The following is a 26,738-nucleotide window of genomic DNA, read 5'->3' on the forward strand; positions in this document are numbered from 1 at the left end:
TAAGAAAACACATTTATTTTGTAGAAATTATGTTTAAAATATCAGAAAAATGTGCTTCTTCTGTAAGATGTGCCAAACAATATAGAACTCTAATATAGAACTCTCTACTTCCTGTCATTTTCAACATATTTTTAAACTTTTTTTCACAAATGGCTTCTTGATGGCTGTAAAAATATAACTTATGTTTAATCCCACCAAATTAAGTCAAAAGGAGAGAATAATCAAACCCTGTTATGTGCATTATAAATTCATCCTTGGGGATCTACCAGTAGTGACCAGAGGCACTGGCCACAGTAGTCACGGAGGTCAGCAGCCACAGACAAATCTGGAGCCAGTTATGGAAAGAGGGGCCACAATTTTCAAATGTAAAGTCAGTGGTCAATTGATCCATAATGTTTGTAAACTTGCGCCCCTAATGGTCACTGGTGTCTGTGCACGTCCTGTGGTAATGGGTGACACCTGTGCGAGCGCATTAGGCACAGGTGTGAGTGCACTTTAGGTTCCACCCCCTCTGGAGCTGCTTTGTCTGGGCCCCTCTCTGCTGTTCTGTTCGACACTGATTTTGCCTCCAATATGAAGGCCCCTGGCTACATGTAAGTCCACATGAACATATGTATTTAGTGCATACAACAGGCTTTATGTGTTTGAGTTTTGAATTTGGTGGGATAGAACCTAAGTTGAATGTTCATGATCAGTTATGTGGCAGTTTGTAGTAAAAGTACAGAAATACAGGCAGTAGCATTGAGTTGTGAAAGAAAATCCCTTTGCCTCTCTATGCTGTCAACATGATGAACATCCAAAATGCACAGTTTGCACACAATGAAGTTTTTCTTGTTTGTTTTTATCTACTGCTCATGTCCAACCAGGAAGTACACTGTTAAATTGCCTATGACAGGTTTGGATTATTAATTTCACTAAAACATAGTTGGCATCATATTTGAGATTAGACTTCAAATCTTACTTAGATTTTCAGTTTTGAAATTTAAGCGAAATCAGTCATTTCTATGCAGGCAGCAGATACGACATATTAAAGGTGCATTAACTTTTTGATTCGGGGTTTGTCATTTTGTTTCTATGCATGTCATTGTCAGTGTTGGGAAGGTGAATTTAAAATGTATTCCCCTACAGATTACAGATTACACACCCCAAAATGTAGTTTGTAACGTAATCCATTAAATTACTTAAAGTGAGTAACATAATCTGAATACTTTGGATTAATTAATATTGTCATGCTTTTTAAAACTACATGAATGTAGCAACCACATCCTGCAAATTCATGTTTGTTCTTTTCAAATTGGCTGTTGAGCCCAAGTCTCCATGAATAAGCAACTGTTTAGTCCTCGTTTTAGTCCTGGTTTTAGTCCTGGACTGGGTTAGTCCTGGTTTTAGTCCTGGACTGGGTTAGTCCTGGTTTTAGTCCTGGACTGGGTTAGTCCTGGTTTTAGTCCTGGACTGGGTTAGTCCTGGTTTTAGTCTTGGTGTTAGTTCTGGTCTAGAGGCGCACAGGAGGAAGCGTGGTCTACGCAGCGTACGCGAGAAAACACAGTCCACACGCAGCGCACGGGAGGACGGCGGGATGGTCCGTGTGTTCTCAGGTTGATGACGATGATGGTGTGTGTTTGTGTACTGCAGATATTATTAGCCTATGCAGTTTGTTTTCACCAGTAACCGAATACAGTTACTCATAATTTGTACTCTGATTACGTAACGGTGGTCCATGTAATCTGTAACTCCTGTTACTTGTTCTGTCTGGAATGCTCCACAGTATGACATTAAACCACTCTACATTTATTATTATTAGTTTATAATTATTTTTATTACAAGTGGTTTTACAGCTCTAAAATACCTTGAAAAACAAACATTCTGTGAGCGGGGTCGCCTCTCCACAGATCTTACCTGTAACTTGGTTTAGTCTCCGCGATGACAGAAATTTTAATATCAGTTTAATATCATACTATGAAACATTCCAGAAAAGGGCCAAGACTGATAAAAATGAATGACAACACTTTTCATTGATTTAAATGAAGGCTTAAACTGCAATAAAATGTCCTTGTTGCACATAAGTTCTCTGCATTTTGGACTGAGTTTTCTGTCTTGACTCTGGCAGAGGGATTCCATTTTAGAACTCACTGCTACTTTCTGTATTTTTGCTGTATTTCAACTTTGTCCCACATTTTGACATTTAACTGATGTAAAACTATGACTAGTGACCGTAGGTACTATCCACCAAACCAGGTCAGCATTAGAAAAACCTGAGAACTTGTGATAACAGAGCACTTTAACCTTTGCCAAAAAAAACCCAACAAACATAAATCTTGTTTATGTTTAATAAAAATGTAGGGAAATTGTCAGTTTAATCTGTCATCTGCATTTTAACCTTCATTTTTTTGTTGCAGTTTGTTGTGGAAGTTGCTGGCCGCAGTGATCCTCGTATGTCAGGCTAGGCCAAAATCAAAGCTCACTTCACAGACAAGTAAAAAAAAAATGTTTTTGGGGGGAGGAGGAGGAGGAGGAATTTGTTTTAAAGTCTTAGATTTTCCCATGTGAAATGTGGTGTTTTGCAGGCAGTGGTCTCCGGTCTGAGTGTATGGGGAATCTAATGCGCCTGTCGCTGGATAAAGCGTTGGCAGTGGGCAACCAGCTGGAGGTGGAGGCTGTCAGTGAGTTCACACACGAGGGTCACACACGAGGGTCACACACGAGGGTCACACACGAGGGTCACACACGAGGGTCACACACGAGGGTTTTACAGGGGAGGGAAAACATGTACTAGAGTAAAAAATAGTATACTATAAAATATTCAAGTACAAGTGAAATAGTCATGTATGTAAATTGGCGATGGTAGTTCTTGACTAAGATTGTTTTGTTTTAGTAGGTTCTCTAATAAATGTTCTCACACTGCTAGTATTCCAGTTGGAAATTCCAGTATTCCCAGCCACTGAACTATAAGGGTCATTCCACGCCATTTCATCAAATTTCCAGAAAATCTCAGGCATTATGATTTTTTTAAAATTTTGAAAAATTTTTGTCCTTTTCAATCAATACTTTTTCAGTTACAGCTCATTTAGTGAAGGGAGTATGTGTCCATTTACGGGCCCAAAACATGCGTAATTTTTTCTCTGCCGTTTTCACAGGTCGATATCTCCATAAGTATCACACACAGAGGGCTGAAATTTTGTATTCTTGTACTCCTCTACTGTGTTTAAATAATACCAAACTTTCAATAGATGTTAACTTAAAAATGAAGAAAAGTGTTCATTTCCGTGGCGTACCTTTTTTTTTTTTTAGCTCATTTTTAAACCTACTTGTAGGTGTAGGAGACCCTTAAATTTTTTTGAGAATCAAGATATGTGCTAGAAAAAAAAAAATCGCCAAGTAAATTTCAATTGAAAATTTGAAATAGTTTGTGTGAGGGTCCTGTTAACAATAAAATGTAACATGGTCCGATTTTCACATGTAATTTATGGTACGTGGGTACTGATAAATATTTTTTTTTTTTTAAACCCAGAACACAGAACATGTATGTCTTATTCGTAAACAGTATCAGTAGGCACATCTTCATAAACCCGCAGTCGGTTCCGAAGCTTTTCGATTTTCTGGCCGAGGTCATGGCAGCATGGACAGTCCCCACAAGTCTGACCACCAGATTCTCCTCAAACTGTGGAGGCTTTTTCATCCCTGGTGGACTGGTTTTAGATGGTTCAGTTGACCATGTTGACTGAGGTGTGGCCTTGTAACTTGTATCAGGAGCTTCGTCATCTGTGCACTTCATTAATTTCTTGGGAGTCGGTTCTTGGTCCCATGGTGATCCAAACATGTACTGGCTCTCCTTAAAAAAAAAAAAAAAAAAAAACAAATGTGCATTTGGAACTATATAGGTCCACCCCGGAATAAAGATTCATGATTTTTTTTTTTTTTTTTTAATATACGATAAATTCCCACAAATCCTGCAATTTCCCTTAAACAGACAACCTTAGCACTCTCCATTTAAGGCTCCATAAGACTTTCTTTACCTGCTTAGGCGATCCCAACATGATAGAGAACTGTTTCCTCACTTCTTGGCTGCTTCCAGATGTAAATCTGTTGTAATATTTGCATAGTGTTGAACCTGACTTGATTGTTTCTTTAATATGAGAAGAATCTACAGCTGTTTTCTTGGATGTCAGATAACTTGTCACATCAAAATTATCAAACCAGTTGATTCAGTCTTTTAATGTTTAGTGACCTTAGCTGCTGGAGTAAGACATGGTACATGGTTACTGTTTACTCGTGTCATTGTCAAATTCCAATGTTCAAGATACAATTAAAAACTGAAGGAGCTTCATAAAATACATATGTTTGGTACCATATGAAAAGTCTTTTTCTGATCTTTGAAAAAAAAAAACACTTTTTATCACTACCTACATGCCATAAATTAATGTGAAAATCTGACTTATGTTTTCTTGTTTTTAACAGGACCCTCACACATAACCTAGTTAAAATTTTCAAAATTTGCAACATGTGCAATGCTCCATCCACAAACCTACGTCACCTATGCACCGACACGACTATTCCCTATAAATATACAAAAATGTGATTCTAACTGCACATCTTCACTGCTTGACAAAGCTGATGCTCACTGATTGTGTGGTGATGGCTCTCTGAAGGAGGAGTGACTTAGCATGGAGAGCAAATAGAGGGGATTCTCGAACCTAAAAAATGAAAACGAAACTTGGAAACATTAATGCATGTTTTTGGTCAATAGAGCATTTTCAAAACAATAAGGCAGCGTGGTGATCAGTTCATACCTCAATCATACTCCACCTTTTTCTTCACTGTGTTTAGTCGCTGTGTAACTACAACAAAAACACCTGTCACTGAATATGTTCAAGATGTAGAAGTTTAATGCTGTACTGTGGAAGATTCCAGACAAACTTCCACGGAGAGCTGGCTTTTGGCTGAACTTGAGGATTTAGCAGAAAATGTAAAAATGTGTTTTCAAAAAGCTCATGTTGCCAAATGAGTAAAACTGATGAGAGAATATGCTGAAGTGTGTGTTGGTGTTGGTTGTGTCCTGTAGATGGCAGCAGGCGTGTGCTGCTCACCCCCGCCCTGGCTGCTCGCTGTGGTTACAGTATGGAGTCTGACCCCTGGGGCAACACCCGGATCTACGCCTCCCTGCTGGGCTGCTACATCCACAACACGGTGAGCTGCTCCACCACCACAACCGCTAGAGCACACCACCACCACCATCACATTCACCTCCATCACCACCTCCACCACCTCCACCACACAGGGACCGTCTGAGGCCCAGTTTACACATACACGGGTATTTTTAAAAACTGAGACATTTCCCTTCATTTGTATCAATCTTTTACAGGCAAACGGCAAATTCGCCTCTGAAAACAAATCTTTCTAAAAACTCCGATTAGAGATTCTGGGAAAACTCTGGTTTCACGTTTGCGTATAAAGTGAGATTAAACTGAGTTTTAGGAGTTCACGTGCCGAAAGTGTGACCAATGTTTTACCTTTTGCTCTGATGAGTGCGCGAAATACAAGGGGTGCGAGGGTCCGACACCCCTGATTAACTCATCACACCCCCTAAAAAGCTTCAAAAAGAAAATTGAGGGGGCTAAAATTTTAAATATATAGATGTATATAGTCCAGACGCCATCTCATACGGACCTGGACAGGGTCAGACCGATGTTCCCAATCTTCCTCCAATTGCCAAAGGAATCCATGTTCCTGTTAACACCTCGGGCGTCCTCATCTCAAGTTATCACCATGAACTCATAAAACAGCAGCATGTAGAACTTTGTACAAACTCACCGCACATCAGCACGGAGCAGAAGCTCTGAGTTCGGGCAACAGCGCTAAACAGACAGGAGCAGTCACCATAGCGCGCAGCCCTCAAGACGAGGCTGGGGGTCCAGTGTTAGTCAGCTTGTTCCGGAGGCTCCATCCTCCATGTCCTGGTTCCAGACGGGGGCGAGCTGGTTCCATGTGGGGAGAGTGAGAATGCGCTGTGGACCACAGGTCTGGGCGAGCTGCTCCTGTCCTCTGCGCTCGACCATGGCTCGTTCCAAGGTGGTGCAAAGCATCCAGACAGAAGCATGAATCCCGTTTGGTTCGTTGTTTGTTGTTCTGAGTGTCCGTCCACGCACGCTTTTTTTTTTCCGGGAAAGCGCTTCTCAGGTGGAGGCACCGGACACCACTCCCAGCTTCAGCTCATCTATTTCTTCTGGTGAAACACTTCATGTTTTTGCATGTGCACACAGCTGATGGATCATATCCATGAGCAGAGATGAACAAGGACTCAGAGCTCAGTGATTTTGCCACTTTAACATATTTGTGGAGTGGCGAGCCCGCTCACTGATGCACGTTTTTCATAAATGCTACAGGTTTGAATCTAATCCAGGTGCCGCCCAGAGGCTCGGTGTAGGGTTTATGCCGGTTGATGTAAACGATGCTGTCTGCACGATGTTATTTTGGAAAATGGAGGGAGGGAAATATTCGTTTCTCAAAATACCCGGCTATGTGTAAATGTAGCCTGAGTTTTGTGTGTGCTGTAGGATGACAGTACGTTTGAGCTGGGCCTAAGGCTGGAGATGTTTAACCCCACGTCTCCTGAGATCATCTCCCACGATGTGCAGCAGACCTGCAGCTTCTCCCGCTGGGCCCAGAGGGAGGTGCTCTGTGACCGCAACTACATGGAGGTATGGGCTCCTCACACTAGCCCTGCAAGCACTGTGCTTTAAGTAGTGTACACAAATCCTAACTGCGGCCTTAGAAAGGGGGAGGGTTCATGTTAGCGGAGCCCTTTTAATAAATTTAACTTTTAAATAAACTAAACAAATGTGGCTGTACTCATTATTTTAGTAACAAAACTTATGATGGTCATAAATCCTAACATGTTCATGTCGACTTCTTAATATCAGCTTAGACTTAAATTTCAAATTAAGTTTGGACATCATACATGTCCAAGTCTTTGAAATAAATGCAGCTTGGGCTTAGAGGCCCTCCTAAAATCTACACATGGATTCTGGACTAATGTTTCTGTCTCCTCAGGTATCTCACAGCATTCCGGTGCCCAACTCTCCGACTGATCCCATGGGTCCTAAAGGCTCCAGTATTAAAGATGACCCACAAATGAATGTGATTCCTGGGGTATGGAATATTATGTTAGGCTTACAGTTTACACATTTCAATCTGAAAATGAGCCTTGAGTACATGTGAGAAGGCAAAATTGTGTTGTTAAATTCTAAAGTGATATTTTGAGTGGAATTGCCAAACTCTGTTGAACTAAAGGTAAAAGCTGTAAACTTCTACTTGACTAACACCATGACAAGGATTAGAGGATTTTGAACTTTGGAGATGTAGACGGACTAATAATGCAGGATTAAATTTGGGAATGAAATGAAACGTGACTTGTTTTGGAGGACGCGACAACATGTTAACATGGCTAAAAGCAATCATTTTGCCTAATGTAGGACCTTTTTAAAAATTAAATTGCATTTGTTTCCTCCAGAGCTCAGAGAAGGGTGGCATCTGGAAGCTGACGTTCTACAGTCCTGAAGCGGTGCCCATGATGCAGAAGGAGGCTGAACAGGCCGGGTATGGAGCCCACACCTCTGCCAACCGCCTGGTGGTCCGCAGCCCCTACCACAAACCAGAGACCTACTCTGAGGATGTAAGGCCCACTCACCCAGGACACAGGACATAGAGGACTAGACAAGTCTGCTCAGAGCAGAGCGGGAGACACAGGCCCTTCACTTGTGGACACTTTACAGCTCATGTGTCCTCAACATTCTCTGGGGGTGTGATGCTAACTCAAGGCACTGTCAGAATTATTTAATATTTATTTTAACACAATCTTACCAAAAAGTGATTTGACCAAATACAAGTTTTTTTTTTGTTTTGTTTTTTGTTGGAACTACAACAGGTGAGCTGATTTGTTCTGTGCAGTTTTTAGTTATTCACTCACCTTTTGTATTGAAAATCAAACCAAGGAACATGAATGCTCATCTTAATTATAGGCTCCTGAAAGTGTTGTTTTTTTTTAAATCTTTTTTTTTTCCCAGACTACCTTGACACTTAACAGTATTTGCTAATGTGTGCTCTTTGTGTCCATGGTAACCACTGAACATTCCACCATAGATGTATGACACTCCCAGCCAGAAGTGCAAAGTATCATGTACAATAAAGTTTCAGATGTATTGTATAAATTATATATTCCTAATATATAATTATTTGAATAACCAACTTGAACACACATATACATATGTGTATATATTATATCCATCCATCCATCCATTTTCGTCCGCTTATCCGGGGCCGGGTCGCGGGGGGAGCAGCCTAAGCAGGGACTCCCAGACTTCCTTCACCCCAGACACGTCCTCCAGCTCCTCCGGGGGGACCCCAAGGCGTTCCCAGGCCAGCCGAGAGACATAGTCCCTCCAGCGTGTCCTGGGTCTTCCCCGGGGCCTCCTCCCGGCGGGACATGCCCGGAACACCTCCCGAGGGAGGCGCCCAGGAGGCATCCGGAACAGATGCCCGAGCCACCTCAACTGGCTCCTCTCGACGTGGAGGAGCAGCGGCTCTACTCCGAGCTCCTCCCGTGTGACTGAGCTCCTCACCCTATCTCTAAGGGAGCGCCCAGCCACCCTGCGGAGGAAACTCATTTCGAGCGCTTGTATCCGCGATCTCGTCCTTTCGGTCACTACCCAGAGCTCATGACCATAGGTGAGAGTAGGAACGAAGACTGACCGGTAAATCGAGAGCTTCGCCTTTCGACTCAGCTCCCTCTTCACCACAACGGTCCGATACAGCGACCGCATCACTGCCGAAGCTGCACCGATCCGCCTGTCAATCTCACGTTCCGTCCTTCCCTCACTCGTGAACAAGACCCCGAGATACTTGAACTCCTCCACTTGAGGCAAAGACTCCCCACCCACCCGGAGAGGGCAAGCCACCTTTTTCCGGTCGAGAACCATGGCCTATATATATTATATGTATACATATATATTTGTTGAATCAAATATAAATATAATTAATATAAAAATAATTTATACAACACATCTGAAACTTTATTGTACATGATACTTTGCACTTCTGGCTGGGAGTGTCATACATCTATGGTGGAATGGACACACAAAGCACACATTAAACATGTTTAAAAAAAAAAAAAACAGCTTAAATTCCCAAATTTGTGCTCAACAGGTGTTAAACCTCATTTGAGATTAGATCCATATGATTGCCATATTAATCTTTATGACTCTGTGCCCTTTCATCTGATGGGGTTGAACAATGGCACCAACTGGCTACTGTGGGGGGAAAAAGATTAAATTTTTGTTGACACTGTAAGTAACTGGATATTATCATAAACCAGGTCAACAAATCAGCAATCTGACAGTTCCACAAATTCCACTTAAACAGAGCTGGAGACGGGTCAAAATTCTCAACCAGTTGAGCTGTAACGTGTGTGTGGGGGGGCTGTGTGTGCTACAGGTGGCAGGGATCCCGATGGAGGTGCTGCGGGTCAGTGTGTACTACAGCGCCCCCTCTGGCCTCAGCGTCACTGACATGTCTGCGGCCTGTCCCATTGGTGAGCACACACGTGATGGGTGGTGTAATGGTTTGCGTCTTTGCCTCACATATACAGAAATTCATGTCAGTATCATGAAAGTTCAATATTTTTCAGAAATTCATACCCCTACTAGTCAATCTCAGATAAGAATATTGCAAGAGTTTTTCTTGGATTTTTATGATTGTGGCTAACGGATAATAAGCATTTCAGTGTCTCAGTGAATTAGAATATTACATAAGATCAATTAAAGTTTTAAACAAATGTCAGGCTTCATTTCTTTGCACTCAATATTTGGATGGGTCTCCTTTGGCATGAATTACTGAATCAGTGTACCGTAGCATGGAGGCGTCACCCTGTGGCACTGCTCAGGTGTAGTGGAAGCCCAGGCTGCTTTGACAGTGGCCTTCAGGTCATCTGCATTGCTGGCTCTGGCATCTCATCTTCCTCTTGACAAAACCCCAGAGATTCTCTATGGAGTTCAGGTCAGAAGTGTGCAGGCCTATCAAGCACCTAATACCATGGTACATGGCTGCACTGACTGTGGACTTCAGCAAACACAGTGGACCAACACCAGCACATGACATTGCAGCCCAAATCATCACCGACTCTGGAAACTTCAGTCTGGACTTCAAGCAATGTGGATTTTGTGCCTCTCTCGCCTCTGGGACCTTGATTTCCAAAACAGATGCAACATTTACTTTCATCTGAAAAGAGGACTTTGAACCACTGAGCTTCATGTGTGCAAAGTGGCTCTTGATGCTCTGACTCCAGCCTCAGTCCACTCCTTATAAAGCTCCCACAAATTCTTGAGTGGATTTTCTTTGAGAATCTCAAGACTGGTCATCCATTTGGCTGGTGCACCTTTTAGTACTACTTTTTCCCTTCCACTCAAGTTTCTAATATGCTTGGATACAGCATTCTAAGAACAACCAGCTTCTTTAGCAATGACCTTTATTTTGGCTTATCCTCCTCATGGATGGTGTCAATGAATGTCTTTCTGAAATGACTGACAAACTTTTTTATGTTAATCTCTTTTTGAGGTGGTCTGCAGAGTGTATATGGGTTATGGATATAAAAGACCTGCTAGCTACCATGTTATAAATGGTGCAACCATGCTCACTTCCCAACTCAATTTGGTTCCAATTCACTCTTGACTGGCAGCATTGCGAAGTGCAAGCCCCCTGTCCTGAATTCCAACCACGAGTATCATAGTAACCAAATATGCAGCTTGGCTCCAAATTGGCTCATAACTGCTAGACTTGATTTGGTTGAAGTTGAATGCTGTGAGTGATGACACTCTTACTGTCCTCTTCTTTATGCAGTCTATGACCAAACAGCATCTCAGGTTGGATTTGAACTATTCCAGGGTTAAATGAAGGGTTTAAATGTGAGGGTTATGGCTATGTTTGGAAATGGAATATGAATGATGGAACCGGAAGCTATGGTAAGGGCGATTTGACTGAGCACATAACTGTCACCAAAGAGGGCAAGAGCTGGGCCAGTTAACAATAAAATTTATTACCAAAAATTGGTAAAGGCAATGATAAAAAATTCCCCAAAATTAAGTCATTTGGTAAAATAAAAGTAAATCAGAGTTGGCTAAAAATAGTTAAAAGACCATTAAAAAGCACCAGTACAGGTTAAAGTGCAGTGCAGAGAACCTGATGGCCAGTGAGCAGGTCCAGAGAGTCCCCCTCGATCACACGCACCAGGTCACCTGTAATGCAGAATATTAATGAGCACGAGAGACTACGGGACATCCAGGCCTTATGCTACATTGGTGGAGTGTTGCTACAATACTTGCACGGCACGCAGTTATCTGCCCCTGATTGTTACACGTCACAATCACTCACCCAGATCCTCCTTGCTGGCTCTGGCGTGCTAACATCTGTGTGGATCAAAATCAGTGGCAGTGTCCAGCCCGAACAACTGCAACGGCCCTATGCTACGTTCCAACAAGTCTTAATACAATTCACTTTACTCTCATGCCCTGCCCCTGCTTGTATGTCGCCTCGTAACACTTGTGGTCCCTGGTGAGTGTGCCTCGTCTCTGCTGTCTGGATTCTGTGAGTCCCTTTCACCCTCTTCCACCAGCCAATAAAAACATTTCCATGTCCACAGGTGTGCTGCATTACGGTGCTGAATGCATGTGAAGTTACAGCAGGCATCAGTAAAAACAGGAAATAAACCCACCATGCTGTATTACATAAAATCCATAAATCTGACCCCTGCTGTCCACTCTCAGCTAATCACACGACTCACAAGGTGGAACAGAGAATGTTTTTGGAGATGTAGATGGGACTAGTAATAAACAGTTACTCAAGTGTGTTAATAAAACAAAACATGACTCTGGATATGTTTTTGGTGAGGTAACAAAATATAACATGGCTTAAAGCACACAAGAATCCAGTCTGTCTAATACTAAGTGTTAAGTTACTCTTGTACCACTCAAATGTGCTGCTCTTGCCTCTCCTGTAGGTGGCGTGCTGTTCTCAGAAAGGCTGATCTTGTGGCACATACCCCGTGTGGTCACCCCCCTGGTAGACAGCGGTGCCAGGATCCAGGAGCTGTACATGGGCATGAGCGGGCACAGATTGGATCCGAGCCAGCTGTCTGCCCGTGGCTACTCCCTCACTACCAAGGACTTCCACATTGTCATGGAGATCCCTGTGGGCACTCCCGACGGATACTACAAGGTAAAGGCTGAACCAGAGTTCTTTAGAAGCACATGAGCAATGAAAATACAGATGAAACCTGATTTAAACCTAAAATGCCTCTCTGATCTGAATGGTCACTATCTAAACCCCAGCATCTGCAGCCAGTCATGAGCCAGTGCTAGTGCAGCCTCTGCAGCTCACTGAACTATTGTCACACTTTGAAACCTTGACCCAGTTGCTCCAAAGTCCTTCCAATCCAAGGTCACAGACTTGGGGCAGTGAGTTTCCAAGTAGTGTTCCGTGACCTGTATGTCCTACCACACTCAGATCAGACTGAGGCAAGATGCTTTGCATTTGAGAAAGGCCCTGCTTACCTGTCTGTGCTTGTGTTAAGAGCCATGCCCCAGACCACCAGTACCACGTGAGCTTCAGCGTGGAACCCATGCTGGAGGTCCTGTGGAGGTCATCCCAGAGTGGAGATGACACTCGCTATAAGGTCCTGTTCCCCATCACCACCCCGCTGATGCCCCGACCCCCCCACATCTCTGACCGTGAGTTTGGGTTCATTACTCCCCCTGCTGGTTATATGGCAAAGCCAAAATGTTCGGTAGAGAGTTGAGCCATTCTTAAGACCATGGTTGCAAGCCACACATCAATAGAACACTCTACTTCCAGTAATTTTCAACTTTTCTTCACAAATTGCTTCTTGGTTGGTGTAAAACTGTAATTTATATTTACAGGTGTTATCCCACCAAATTAAGCCAAAATTAGAGAATCACTTTAAACTGTATTGTTGTAAACATAACCAGTGAACCGTCCTGGTTCCACAGAGACGGTGGCGGCGGCGCGGCTCTTCTCTCTTCAAGTGGGCACATTTCTTCAGGATGTGGAGCTGAGGAATATCACCTTCTTCACGGGGACCTTCTCTGTGGAGGAGTGTGTGAAAAGAGGCTTCAGCGTGCATCAGGAGGACTACCCCAACGGCACACGCATCTTCTCCGTCAGCCTGGCCTTCAGCGAGGACGTGGTCAGGAGACATGTGAGTGCAGCTCTGCAGATTTTAGAGATTTTGTTTATTTTGAAAGTGTCTATGATGTTGACACCCCCAGATATCAATTAAAAAGCACATTGCACAGTGAAATACAATAAGTCTCAGTGCAGCTCAAGAGAGGGTCATCAGAAAGTGTCTTTAGATCTGGTGCTAGGCCCGTCTAGTCCTTGGGCTGTTACTCTCCCCAAAGTGTCGCTCATCTGTGTCCTGCAGTGTCACAGCACACAGTGAACTCTGGAAATACAACAAAACTTCTTTTAAGCTCCTCTCCGGTCGGGGTACATCCCTTATTCCCATATACGTCATTCTGACAACCCATCACACAGACATGAACCTGGACTGGAACCTGGACAGAACCTGGACAGAACCTGGACATGAACCTGGACAGAACCTGGACAGAACCTGGACAGAACCTGGACAAAACCTGGACAAAACCTGGACAAAACCTGGACAAAACCTGGACAAAACCTGGACAAAACCTGGACAAAACCTGGACAAAACCTGGACAAAACCTGGACAAAACCTGGACAAAACCTGGACAAAACCTGGACAAAACCTGGACAAAACCTGGACAAAACCTGGACAAGTATTCTTTCACAGTGCTCAGTGATCCTTTGCACAGAGGCAGCGGGCCTACTGCAGTCACAATCACATACATTTTCCCCGGATTGTGATTTCATGGGTTGAAACATTAGCCAGACTGGTGCCACCTAGTGCCTCCACTCAATTTTATTTCTCTTCAGCAACTAGGTCAGGAACCAGAATACACTAGATGGTTCGCAAAAAATGGGCAAGTGCAAGTTCGGGCACCAGCCAAGAGCCATATAGTCAGTGTTGTCAATGATTCCCACGATCGAGGATTTAAAGCCGGAATAAAGAGAATGTTTAGTGAATTTTATCAAGAGGAAAGACGTTATTGCCCTTCTTCCTATGGTATTATTGTGCATTACATATGTCACGACCACATAGCGATTGGTTAAATGATAAAAAGTACCCGCCTACGGGATGAGGCTTTGACAAGTCTGTATGACCACAATATAGAACTTGGGCTAAAGATTGTAGCTGCCTTGCTTAAAAGTCAACGTGAAGCTTTAGTCAAATACAGCAATGTTTTGGGAGAAGACTTCTGACAGATCCATGGAGGTTCAGCGTGTGTCAGTTGGAGTACCAGATGTGACAAAGGCCTCTGTGCTCATGTACAGATTGAAATGGTCTATATGTACTAGATGTTTTGGCCTTCATAGAATTCCATTTAGACTGTAATTCTGCAAACAGTGTGGTTCTAATCTGCCCTTCTCTTGTAGAACCCGGAGCCCCTGGTGACTGTGTACTCCCTGCCCCTCACTCTGGGCTTGGTGGTGGTGCCAGAGCTGTCGTCCTTCTCTGTGAGCACTGAGCTGCAGGCCTCTCTGCACGACGTGGGTGAGTCTAGGACCAGAAGCCAGAGACCCTTCCCTTCCGAATGTAGCATGTGGCCATTTTGATTTCAGATTCACTGGTTAAAAGAATCTAAATGAGGTTTTTAGACACAAACTATAGGTTCTAAATAAACCTGCAAAACTACACAAGTCTAATTTGCAATTTCAAGTTGGATTTAAAATATTTTTCTATCGTGCAGAGGAAATTATATCATGCATTATGTATAAAACTATTAACCTTGTTATTTAAACCAAACATGTCCTAAAATGTCCCTGTGTCAGGTGCACTCTCTGTGTGGAAGGTGCCATGGGGTCTTATATTGTGTAAAAGCTGCTAACCCTGTAGTCTAAACCTCTGCAAACATGTCCTGAAATGCAAATAAGTTGTAAACTAATACAAGATTCCTGCAAGTTACTACTTCTGGTCATGTTTAAAAAATTTATTTTTCTCTTAGAAGTTCATAGCTAATCAGTCTCGATGCTTTAAAAAAAAAAAAAAAATTGCTTTCAATGTGATTTAAATTATGTGCAACCATAGTTCTAATGTCAGACAAAATGATCACCAATAGCCTCAGGTATCATCAAAACATCCCTCAGTGAGTCATTCCAGTTTGAGTTCCACAGTACTGGGTTTGATCTTTTGGTTTTGCCACCTACCAAGAGCTCTCCCAGCTCTACCCTTATCCTTTAACTCTGACCCTTTAACTTGTTGCTGTGTCCAGTACTGCCTACGTTGTCGGCCAGCTGTGACCAGGAGAAGTTCCACATCACTGTTGCCTATGGAAACCAGGGCTCTAATTTCCAGGCGTTTGAGACTCTGGTGGGGTACCAGGTGCTGACGGCAGAGAGTGCTGCGGAGTACCGCTTCAGAGAGAATGCCACACACTTCTACTTCGAGGTCCCGTACACGGCCCAGAACACGGCCTTTGAGGTACAGCTGTCAGAGTTGAACCATTTGGACTGGGTGTATCACAGATGAAGAAGGAATTTCTTTTTGACATGTCATGTACAAGTTATGCCATACTGTGGAATATTTCAGGAATGTCACAAAAACAAACTTTCTTGTACTATGTAGCCATTATTGACAAAAGTAAATCTTGAACTCAATCAGTACTGTGCAATTGTGATCTATCCTGATGCAGGTGCTGGAGTCTGACTCAGTCCGGGCGCGGCTGGACATCCTCCTTTGGGACCCCAAAAACCAGTGGACAGTGGGTGACCTGTATTTGGCCTGCCATTTCCCCCTTACCACCACACGTACGCTACATTGATTTTTAACCCCTGCATCAACTGACATACATCTAAACTTCACATCGACAGTACTGACCACCTCACGTTAGCTCCAAAGGTAAAGGAGTTAGGGGCTAGGACCTTTGAGTTATTCAGAACAAGCCTTGCTAGCCACCATGTTCTAAATAGGAAATGAGCATGGGTGTGCTTCCGGCTCCAGTTGATTTATTTTATTTTTTTTTAATAAATTGAAAAAACGTCACCCCTGTTGCTGGTAGACTCATGGTTTTAGTCTTAACATATTTGTATTAGCCTACTCTACATGATCCTTGGGTTTATATTTAGCCATTTTGTCTCAAACTCGAGATGCAAACATGAATAAGACCAATGAGCTGTCTCAGTACTGATTGGAATACATACCGCAAGTACCAACCAAAGAGCCAGATATGGAACTCTGCTCCAAATCCACCCCTATAACTGCAAGCCTCGATGAGCTTCATTTGGCAGGAGCTGAATACTGAGTGAAGTCACTTAGTCCACTTGTGTATAGTGTGTACCCGCTGTATTGCACCTGACTAATCTGACCACAGTGATCTTTGACCTGTTCCACAGAGTGCTACCCTAATGGCACCATGAGCGCTCTGGCTGTGAAGCTGGAGTCCGTCCCTGGTCTGGAGTTGGACAGGCTGAGGCTGAGGGATCGGAGCTGTAGACCGGTCAGAATCACGGAGCGGTCAGCCCTCTTCTCTTTCACTGTGGACTCCTGTGGAACCTCCAGGACGGTAAAGCACAGCACCAGCATTATTGGTGGTAATCAAGTATTGTTTAAAGGGGTATTATTATGCAATGTTTGTTTTTTTTAAATCTCCTACCTTGTTTGTAACCACCAAAAACATGCCTGAAGAAGTTTTAGATGTCATTCATACATGTGAGTATTTTTAGTGATTTTCTCCTGGGCCCTATTTGAACCCTCCTTATGGTCAGGTGCAAGATGTTCAACCCACAAGCCTCCATCACCCATGCTCCACACATTCTCCATCAATCTACTGTATGAAAACATGATGCAAAACTGTACACTGCAACATGACAAACCTGATGTGATGTGCAGTAGTTTCATTAGCAAAATGCACACTCATGCATGCACAGGAGAACAGACTGGGAGAAAATGGATGGATGTTTTATAAGTTTCACTATGATTTTCTGCACTTTATCCGGGGCCCGGTTACGTCTTGGAGGCAGCAGTCTGACCAGGGAGGCCCAGACTTCCCTTTCCACACATACTGATCAGTTTTATAACAAATAGAATTTCATAATCTGTGCAGAACACCAAAAAGTCAAATTTAAGTCTTATGTTTGCTCCAAACCACATGCTTTTCCTGACAGACTGTAGACCTTTCTATTAAAAACAAGATGATCACTGACCATTAGACAGATTAAATCTTTACCTCCGCCAAGGAGGTTATGTTTTTGCCGGCGTTTGTCTGTCTGTTTTTTTGTCTTTTAGCAACATAACTCAAAAAGTTATGGACCGATTTTGATGAAATTTTCAGGATTTGTTGGAAATGTGGAAAGGAAGAACTGATTTCATTTTGGGGGTGATCTGGAAGAAATCCTGGATTCTGGATCACTTTGAAATTTTAGTTAACATTGTGGTAAATGGGGCCAAAAATTTTGTTTCTCAATATCTCGATTAATGACCAAACCCCATGAAATTTGACTCAGGGATGGACAATCGGATCCTCTTTCATATTCCAAATTGAAAGATACGAGACAAATATTTATGGAAAACACAATATGAGGGGGACTGTAGTCCTTGGCGGAGGTCTGCGCTCTGAGTGCTTTTCTAGTTTAAAATTGAATCATTCCACAGTCCAATGTAACTAATGATCCCACACTGTGAGGAAAATACACACTGCTCAAAAAACACTTTGAAAATGCTTCATCTCGCAGTGTCTTTGGTTCACCTGTTTATTTCCATTATAAGTGACATCCTTCTATTCCAGAGTGGTTCAACAACTAAGACCAGGACTGTTTTTGCATGTGGAGTCAAGTGGTCATTCCAAGTGTCTCCCTCTTGGTCTTTTGTGGCTGGTTTTCCACTCATGCTGCTTTGACCTCAGTGATCATCACTACTGGGAGTATGAGGCCATTCGGTAACCCTACAGAAGTTGCACGAACTGTCCAGCTTCTTGAGGATGGCACAACCAGACGTGCCGTTGTAAGGAGATTTAATGTCTCACCAGTCATATGCAGGTTTGACAAAGTCGTGACATACTCCTGATGAGACAAGCATGTGGGGGCCACACAAGATCCACATTGAGATGTTTTCAAAGTGTTGAATTTTATTTTTATGCACTATAGTATTGTAATAGAAAAAAAGATGCCAAAGCAACTTCTCTTTTTAACCAGTTTTTGGACGACTACATGGTGTATGAGAATGAGATCAGCCTGGACTACAGCAATGGGGTAGTGTACCCTGGATGGGCCAGCAGAAGGCCCCGGACCACCCCTATAGACCCAGAGTACAGGTACCCCTCACTCACCTGTCCTGAACCCTCACCTGCCACTCCCTCACACTGCACTCACACAAAGAGCAACAAAAGTGCTTTTCTGCACACGCAGTTCAGTCTTGTCATCTTCAGCCCTCTACAGGAAGTTAACCACGTGCTGGGGTTATTAGGAGCAAGTTTAGGGCTGTGACCAACACTTCACATGTGTCTGTTAAAGCATCTTTAAGTAGATATTGCTCCACACTTGGATAAAAGTGATTTCAGTTCAACTCTGCTATGCCCAGGTCGCTTGGATTACGTTGCTCTCCTCTTCACTTCCTCTAGACTCCTGCTTAGGGTGGCCCAAAAAAACTTTTTTCTTTTTTCTTCAAATTTGAACCAAGCATTTTGGCCTACTACCAGTTAAAGTTAACACATAAAAATTTGAGGTACATTAAATGACATTTAGAGGTTGCACAACACCATAGAAAAATCACCTTTTTATCTCTTTATTAGCCAAATAGTATAAATCAGCAGAAATATCAATTTTCAAAGTATTTATTCCTTATATGCTATAGGTTTAATATATATATTTATATAATATATATGCATAAAGCACATGTTGTAACATAATATAATGAAACTTATATAAAAAATTATCATTTGATGAAAATGACTAACCCGATAACCGTCAGTTCAAACTGCCTGCTCACTTGAAGAAGTGGCAAGACCTTTGACAACTGTGTCTTTGAGTCAGGGTAGCTTTTTCTGTGATTTTGAACCAGCTGTAGTAGGAATTGTTTCTGTTGTTCTGATTTGGTTAATATAGCATTGAAGTCCTGGATCAACTTCACTCCCCGTTCTGCTGTGTCGTTCACAACTTTCAGGGATTGGACTACCTTCTCTGCATAAGTGAACTCCTCATTTTCCTTCCATGTTTCAGGTGGCATTTGCAGAAATGACTGTGGCAGACCAAGAATAGTAAAGAATGCATTTGTATTCTTTGTTACAAAATTGCTGAGGGTCTTCTGTTCATAGCTTCCATTTGCATCAAGACGGTGGGGAACGTGGCGTGATCCCTCTTTCTTGCATGTCCCTAACCATCTGTACCTTTTGATGTGTGTTGACATTGTGATCAAAGAAAGCAAGCCCCATCATGACTTCACTCAAGTACCAAAGGTGTCGCTTGAATGCAGTCAGTCCTGCTTCCTTAACAATTGGATAACTGTATGTATATAGAGCCTGCATGAATTGCAAGTCATTTGATGGTGCTTCAGCGGCCATGGGTGCTGTAAACCAAGCACGGATGTAAACTTGGGTCACAAACAACAGGAAGTGGAAGACCCCACGTTCTTCACATACTCTTAGTTTAAATTGTTTCCTGAACAGCCAGATTTTGTAACGGTAAAGAAGTTTTGCCATCCAGCGTGCTCTATGTACTGTACCAGGGGCCTGAATATGCACTCCTCTTGCTGGAGATCCACCAAGAAAGATGACAGCAAGCTCTAAGAATTCTTTGTAGTTATCTCTTTGCAGTTTTTTTTCAAGATGTTCCTTTGCAAACAGCAATATCTCATCTTTGAAAGGGGTTACATCTGGCATTTCAGCAGCTGTAGAGAATGAGGCAGTGTCAAGTGAAGACCACTTCTCTTTAAAATGTTTAAATATGGCAATATCTGGTCCAGAAGAGGTTGTTATATGCAGTGCATGAAAAACTTTGTCCAGGACAATTTCCAAGATATGGTGGCGGCATGCAAAGTGTAGAAGATTTCGTCCAATAGCCCTTTCGATGAGGATGCAAGCACCATTGAAACTGTGTGCTTGCTGTTGTATCAAAGCAGAGACCTTTGACATATCTGGAAATATTCCAGTCATCCAAAGAGGCTACTACAGCAGAAAAATAATCCACTAAATTTAGTACAAACTTAAAAAAAAAATCAGTCAGTGTTTAATTAATATTAGCACTGTTCATATTAAATTTGACAAACTATTGCATAGGTTTTGTATATAGAAAACAGAAATTTACTTGCCAACACTATCAGCAATGTTAAGTTGACAAATCTTTCCTCATAGCCTTTTTCTAAAGTTTGTCTTCAGCAGTCATGCTGTACAGTATACATTGAAACTGTAATGCGTTATTTATTACCTATTACTGTCATTTCAAAGTAATTCGTTACATTACAATATTACTGCATTTAAAGGCATTACAGTAAGGCATTACATTACTATTGCATTACTTTAAGTTACTCTCACAAAAATATCTTTTGCACTGTATATGGACTGAACCAGGACTAAACCAGGTCTAAACTAGGACTAAAACATGACTCACTGTAGGGACGGGCTCGAAGGTGACCGCAGGAGAAAGGAGCGGCTCTGCTCCGCACCTCACGGAGGTAAGAGCGGCTGTCACCCTGCTGCTCGGGCTCGCGGCCCTGATTTCAGCAACTATTTGCAGGTACCCGAGCCGGTGCAAGAATCTGTTACAGCGCGTAACTTCTACCTTCCTTCAGCGTGTCCAGAAGTCCAACTTTTTGTGTGATGGTTTGCATCTTCCTCTGCCTTTTGGGTGCGAGTGCAGGAGCCTTTGTCGGTGCAGAACGTTTCGTCGACGTTGTGGGTTTCGTCGGGGAGAAAACTTGCAACCGTACAGCACTTCAGAATCACACTGCTAGAGATTAAACATGTATTTAAATTTGGCAGCTGAACACATTCTGTACTGTACTGTACAGGAGACAGGAGTCCCTTGGCCAGTCAGGACGCAGCGGGAGGAACACAACACGTGTTCATACAATGTAAAAAAAAGGGCATGCAAAATTGCACACAAAAAAAAAAACAAAAATAAAAAATCTGCGAGACCGCGAAAAGTGAACTGCGATAGAGGGAAGGACGAGCGTAAACCAGGTCTAAACCAGAACTGACCCAGGTCTAAACCAGGTCTAAACAGCGTGGAGTTCTTTGTCAGTCCTTTCGCCCGCGGTTACCTGAAGGTCTATGAGGGCGCATCTCCGGTGTTTCACCGCTGCTGATATCGAGGTGATTTTAGCGAATTTGTATGAAGAAAAACCCACCACTTCAATCCAGGTTAAAAAAAAAACATTGTAACGCGCGTTACTCACATTTGTACCTAGTAAAATATTACTATTTTTTCCCCTGTAATGCCTTACATTACTGCGTTACAGCAAAAAGTAATGCATTACTGTAATTCGTTACTTTTATAACGCGTTACTCCCAACACTGCATATGACAACTATTCTGTCTCTGCTAAATTGGTATGACTGTTGCAGAGATTATTGCTTATTGAAAGAATATAATGGATTATTTAATGAAAAGTGGCAAAATGTAGAGTATGTAATCCTGCCAGCTCATCAGACACAAAGCAGTGTGACAAACAGACACACTTTTGTTATTTGAGAGAGAATTCTTGAAACTTAAAGGCTTGTGCAACCTCTAAATCATGTTGGATTTCACTGAAATTTTAACCCTGTTGCTTTTGTATTTATGGTCAATGTTTGCTGGGTTCAAATCGAGAAATTTAAAACTTATTTTTTTACATGTTTTTCTGGACCACCCTACTGCTGCTCCAGCCTGAAATGAATGGGAGCTCAACGCGCTCACATTGTTCTTGGTGTGAGCACGGTATAATTCACTCCCACCACACTCCCCAACTTCACAAAAGGTGGCCTCCCTCTGACCTGTCCATCTCAAACCACCTGGACTAACCACACCCTCCCCTCTCCACAGGCAGAGCATCTCCTGCTACTACCGTGTGCACAAGACAATCAGCAGAGCATTTGCACACGCTCCAAGCAGTGCTCCAGCCGCTGAGGTTGGGACAGGGCAGCTGCAGGTCCACATGAGGCTGGCCAAAGGTGACTGAGAAGCAGACTGTAGGTGACCAGGAGGGGGAGAGGGGAGGAGTCACATGATGTAAAAGGTGACCAGGAGGGGAGTTGTGGCTAAAGGTGTCCAGCCAGGTTTTCATGTGGAGCTTGAATAATGTGCTGAATGTTTCCCCACTATGTAACTTATGTGGAAACACTGTGAATTTCATATTTTAAATTATTTTTAAGACTGGGATGGCACACAATTTTGACATGAACCTTAACAGGAGAGATGCTTGTACCAGGTTGTAGCACCAGAGCTCATTTCCACCTGTCGTCCCTGGGCAGGTTCATTGATTGTGTTTAACTGACCTTGACTATCGTCTGTTCTTCCTGGAGACCTATGTAACATGTTGTCTTGCTGGGAGAAACATGTGTGGCCACTGTGCTGAGTGGCTAGCAATAAGGATAGTTATAGGGGTAACGATATAAAACTTATAGAAATTCTTCTATGATAATGTGTGAAGAAAGTAGAGGTGTTTTATGAAATCAAATTTGTCAACAAATATTAAATGGCCAGATGAAAAGCATTTAGTTTTACTTTTTGGAATGTAGCTTTATATTTGCAAATTAAATGGTTTCAATCAAAATACTGATTACAGTGGCCAGTATTTTTGGAATAAAATGAATTTAGACTTTCCAACACCATTGTTTGCAGTTAGTAAAGTCTAAAATTAGAATTATACACCTCGACTTCTCCCAAAACACATTACAAAGAGCTGCTAAACTGGACAGTACCTGGAGGACTGAAAGGAAGAGTGAGAGTGGAGGAAACAGGACTTGGGACACACCCTTTATACAAAGCTTCAGATTTACCAGGTTTGCACTAAAATTGCTGAAAAAGGATAAGGGACACTTTTTTTTTTTTGGGCTACTAAACTGTGCATAGTGTTGGTATCAAGTGTTTGTTGACACATTGGTCTTATGCAAGTATCTCCCCTCTGTAAGATTCCTCCTACAGGTGGTTCTACCAGCCGGACGAGTTCCCAGTGTCTAAGGTCCTCAAGGAGTCGGTGTATGTGGAAGTGTCCCTGGACTCCTCCTCTGACCCCAGACTGGAGCTGGTGCTGGACAGCTGCTGGGCCACGAGCAGCCCAGACCGGAGCTCTGTGCCACGCTGGGACATCATAGTTGACACGTGAGCCTGCGACATTTTGGGGTCTGGAGGACTAAAGGAGACAGGGTGAAGGGAGTGGGTTTTGGATGACTAAAGGTTAAACCACCCCTCTCCCTCTTTCCTCTCCTCCTCCCCATGTGATGTCCCCACCAAAAAGTCTCCTCCTGTTTGTGTCATTGTCACATAATCAGAGTCTGAATGTGTTTGTAGCTGTGAAAACCCGGAGGACCGCTACCTGACCCAGCTCCTCCCTGTGCAGAAAGACTCCAGTGTGCAAATCCCAGGTCATGTCAAACGCTTCATTATCAAGATGTTCACCTTCACACGAGAGGACCAGGTTCTCCAAGAGCAGGTGAGATAAGATATTCTTCACATGAGAAGACCAGGATCAATTTAATAAATCTGTGGGCTGTCAGAAGCTTTTGACTATTTGTCTGTTTCATGCATTTGAGTTTGTCACTGAATGAGAAAACAATTAAATTACAAGTAGCAAGTCCCTTGTTACCATTTGCACATACTGCACAAACTCCTCTCTTCTCACTTTAGTTTTTAACTACAATGACTGAGATATTAATGACCAGAAGAGCAATCCAAAATGATTTTGCTCTTGGTGGAATTTCAGTCCAGATGGTTAGCTGAACACCATTCTGACAGCCTCTGGATGTCATCTCTACAGATTCATCTGGATTGGTGATGGGCCTGACAGCAGCTGTATCAGCAAATTTTATGAATGTGTTGAATGGGAATCTAGTAGTCTATTCCTTTATATACTGTATATTCTTCACACACACCCCCGTGGGAGATTTGAAATTTGAGGGCCGAGCTTGACTAACTGAAATCTGGTTGAAAGAATCCAATTATAAAATGCAGGTTGGAAAACCCAGATGGAGCATTTTTCTTGTCACTGTTGCTGGCATGATTGTATCCTCACCCTCACATGGCTGTTCTTCTGATCTAGATGACTCGGTGATGACTCTGTGTGGACTGGTATGGTAATGGAAATGTGAGGGTTTACAACTATTATGGCCACCCCCATGATGATAAAAAGATGAATAACAATACTAATGGTACAACTATGCAGGGGTGTCCAGAAATGTGGCCCGAAGATTAGTTTTCAGAAAGCCTTAAGGTGTCTGGAGTTATTTAAAAACTCAATTAGCCCTGTACCCTAAATGACGAGATACAGATGTGACTGAATAAAGGTGTGCTGGGATAATAATTGATAAATACACTGACTTGATCATTGTCTTTTCAGCTCCACATTCACTGTGATGCTGTGGTCTGTGACTCAAATGACCACACAGATAGTGCCTGCAGGGGGCAGTGTGCCCACCCCAGGTCACCTGCACGTCCTGGAGTGGGCGGGGCCAAAGATGGGAGGAAGGGTGAGCTTCACTGTAAAAACTTACAGAACCTAAAACCTGCAGACATCTGTACAAACTGTGTGCTTGTTTTTCAGAGCGGAGCAGTGCACAGACCTCTTCTGGGCCCGTCCTCCTGCAGCAGAGCGGTCACACAAACATCTCTTAATAAACTTTCTATGCATTTTAACTCCAGATACTGTTGTGGTCATATTTAAGGCTGTCGTGAATAATTAATCTTGACTAAATGGTCAGATGTAAAGCTTTGTGCATTACAACATTTGGACAAGCAGATGAGCGTAGTTGGTTCAGATCTATTCTCAAGTCTATCATAAAATCCCCATTAAGAAGCAAGTGTTGTACTACAAAAATATTGCAGAGACTACTCTTAAAGATTCTATTAGACAAACTGGATAATAGTGCTCTTTAAGACATATGATGCTGTTGCCTCCTCATACACACCTGGAGTTTGTGGTTTTTCTTTCACTCTTGTAATCTTTTAGTCTGTCTACATCACCAAAGCTCAACATGCTCCATAGCACCTTGTGATGTCGTGTAAGTATTCAGCTCCTGTTTACCTTAGTTTCAGTCTAGAATTGCCAATCCACACTGAACTAATCGACATGATTTAGTGAACATGTATGAATTTTAAAAACAAAGATCACTTCCTGTATTATCCCATGGCATCACAAGGTGGAACAGTGTTTTTTTAAGAACAGAGCTTAAATGGGCAGTGTTTGTGTGTTAAACATGTGAATGAAACAAAACTCCACTCATCCTATGTATGCCATCTCACCTCAAAATAAGCCCAGTCAAAAGCACCTTGTAGAGGAGAGCACGTTTAGATCATGGTAGAGCTAAAGTACAATCCAATGTCTGATGCACTTTCATTCCAGTCCATGTGTTGGCTTTATGGGCATGTACCTAATTGTTCCAGGAAAATGCTCTGCGAGGCCTAAATAAATCTATATGCTAAATTTCAGGACCAACAGGGGGCGATGTTGTCTATTGTGCAGTGAATAGACTCCACTGTAGTATGGTAATTTATGAATGCGTAATATGTGGGGCATTTGTTTTCTATACGCTTCTGTCTAACTTCTGTGTATTTAGAGACTACTCCAACGTATAACTTTAGATATTCAGAAACTGTTATTGCGTCAAGTCTTGGGAAACTGTCCGTTTAAAGGCCCTGTCTGCCTGCAGATATAATCCAAAGCCTCGGGGTGTGAGTCTTATGGGGTTCCTTCATTGTTTCCTTCCATTTCTATGGACTGAAGAAATGCTGGCGGACAAAGCTGAGCAACAACATCCGTTTAGATGGGTAAAATATAAGGAACTGTATGTAAGATTTTTATTTTAAATTTCATAAACATTTGTGTCCTGATACATGATGTCCTATTTATTTTAAGCCTATTTTTGGTATTTTTGTTCACCAGACAAAGCAGAATGAGCCTCACATGAGTCTCTTTGCCAGTTTCACTGCTGAAATCCAGTTGGTTTAAACCTAAACGGACTTTCAGACATGACAGTCATGTTATGTTCATGCACCAGGTCAAATTAATCACATTTACAATAGTTTAAGCTTAAACAGGCCTACAGTACAGGTTATAACCATTATGTCAATTTTATTTATCAGCAGAGTATTCAATTTGATCAATTTTATTAAGTTAATGCTAAGCAATGTAAAAAAAAAAACACAAAAAAAACCCCAAATATGTGACATTACAGAAAGACTCAGAAAAAGCTCGGCCTGAACACATAGGCTGTGGGTTTGACCTGTTGTTGCCAGTGCTACGCTGATGTGTAGTTGTGTGTGTGTGTGTGATGGAACATGGCCCGGGAGGGTTGGTTGGGTCGTGGCAGCGCCGTGACATGTTTGTGGGTCTGTTTGGTTCTTTCAGACCATTAAACAGATTTCTCCACTGGACAGGACGTCTTTTGTGCACCAGAGTACCAATAATACGATAAA

The 26,738-nt window shown here is 42.6% G+C and overlaps 1 protein-coding gene across 1 annotated transcript; it reads left to right on the forward strand.

The window, feature by feature from the left end:
• The first annotated feature begins 433 nt into the window (after window positions 1-433).
• Window positions 434-24,959, forward strand: zpax1 (zona pellucida protein AX 1). Its single transcript, XM_055149679.1, has 21 exons — window positions 434-593; window positions 2,397-2,473; window positions 2,565-2,660; window positions 5,060-5,184; window positions 6,552-6,695; window positions 7,048-7,146; window positions 7,508-7,669; window positions 9,487-9,583; window positions 12,044-12,261; window positions 12,617-12,773; window positions 13,053-13,261; window positions 14,578-14,695; window positions 15,414-15,622; window positions 15,834-15,948; window positions 16,534-16,703; window positions 18,331-18,449; window positions 22,152-22,279; window positions 23,240-23,429; window positions 23,619-23,760; window positions 24,664-24,793; window positions 24,868-24,959. Exons 1-21 carry the CDS (start codon window positions 574-576, stop codon window positions 24,936-24,938), a joined length of 2,796 nt encoding a protein of 931 aa, XP_055005654.1. The 5' UTR covers window positions 434-573; the 3' UTR covers window positions 24,939-24,959.
• The last annotated feature ends 1,779 nt before the right edge of the window (window positions 24,960-26,738 follow it).

Source organism: Boleophthalmus pectinirostris, unplaced genomic scaffold (genome assembly GCF_026225935.1).
Source record: "Boleophthalmus pectinirostris isolate CB_2022bp ecotype Guang Dong unplaced genomic scaffold, ASM2622593v1 HiC_scaffold_13, whole genome shotgun sequence".
Taxonomy (NCBI): Eukaryota; Metazoa; Chordata; class Actinopteri; order Gobiiformes; family Gobiidae; genus Boleophthalmus; species Boleophthalmus pectinirostris.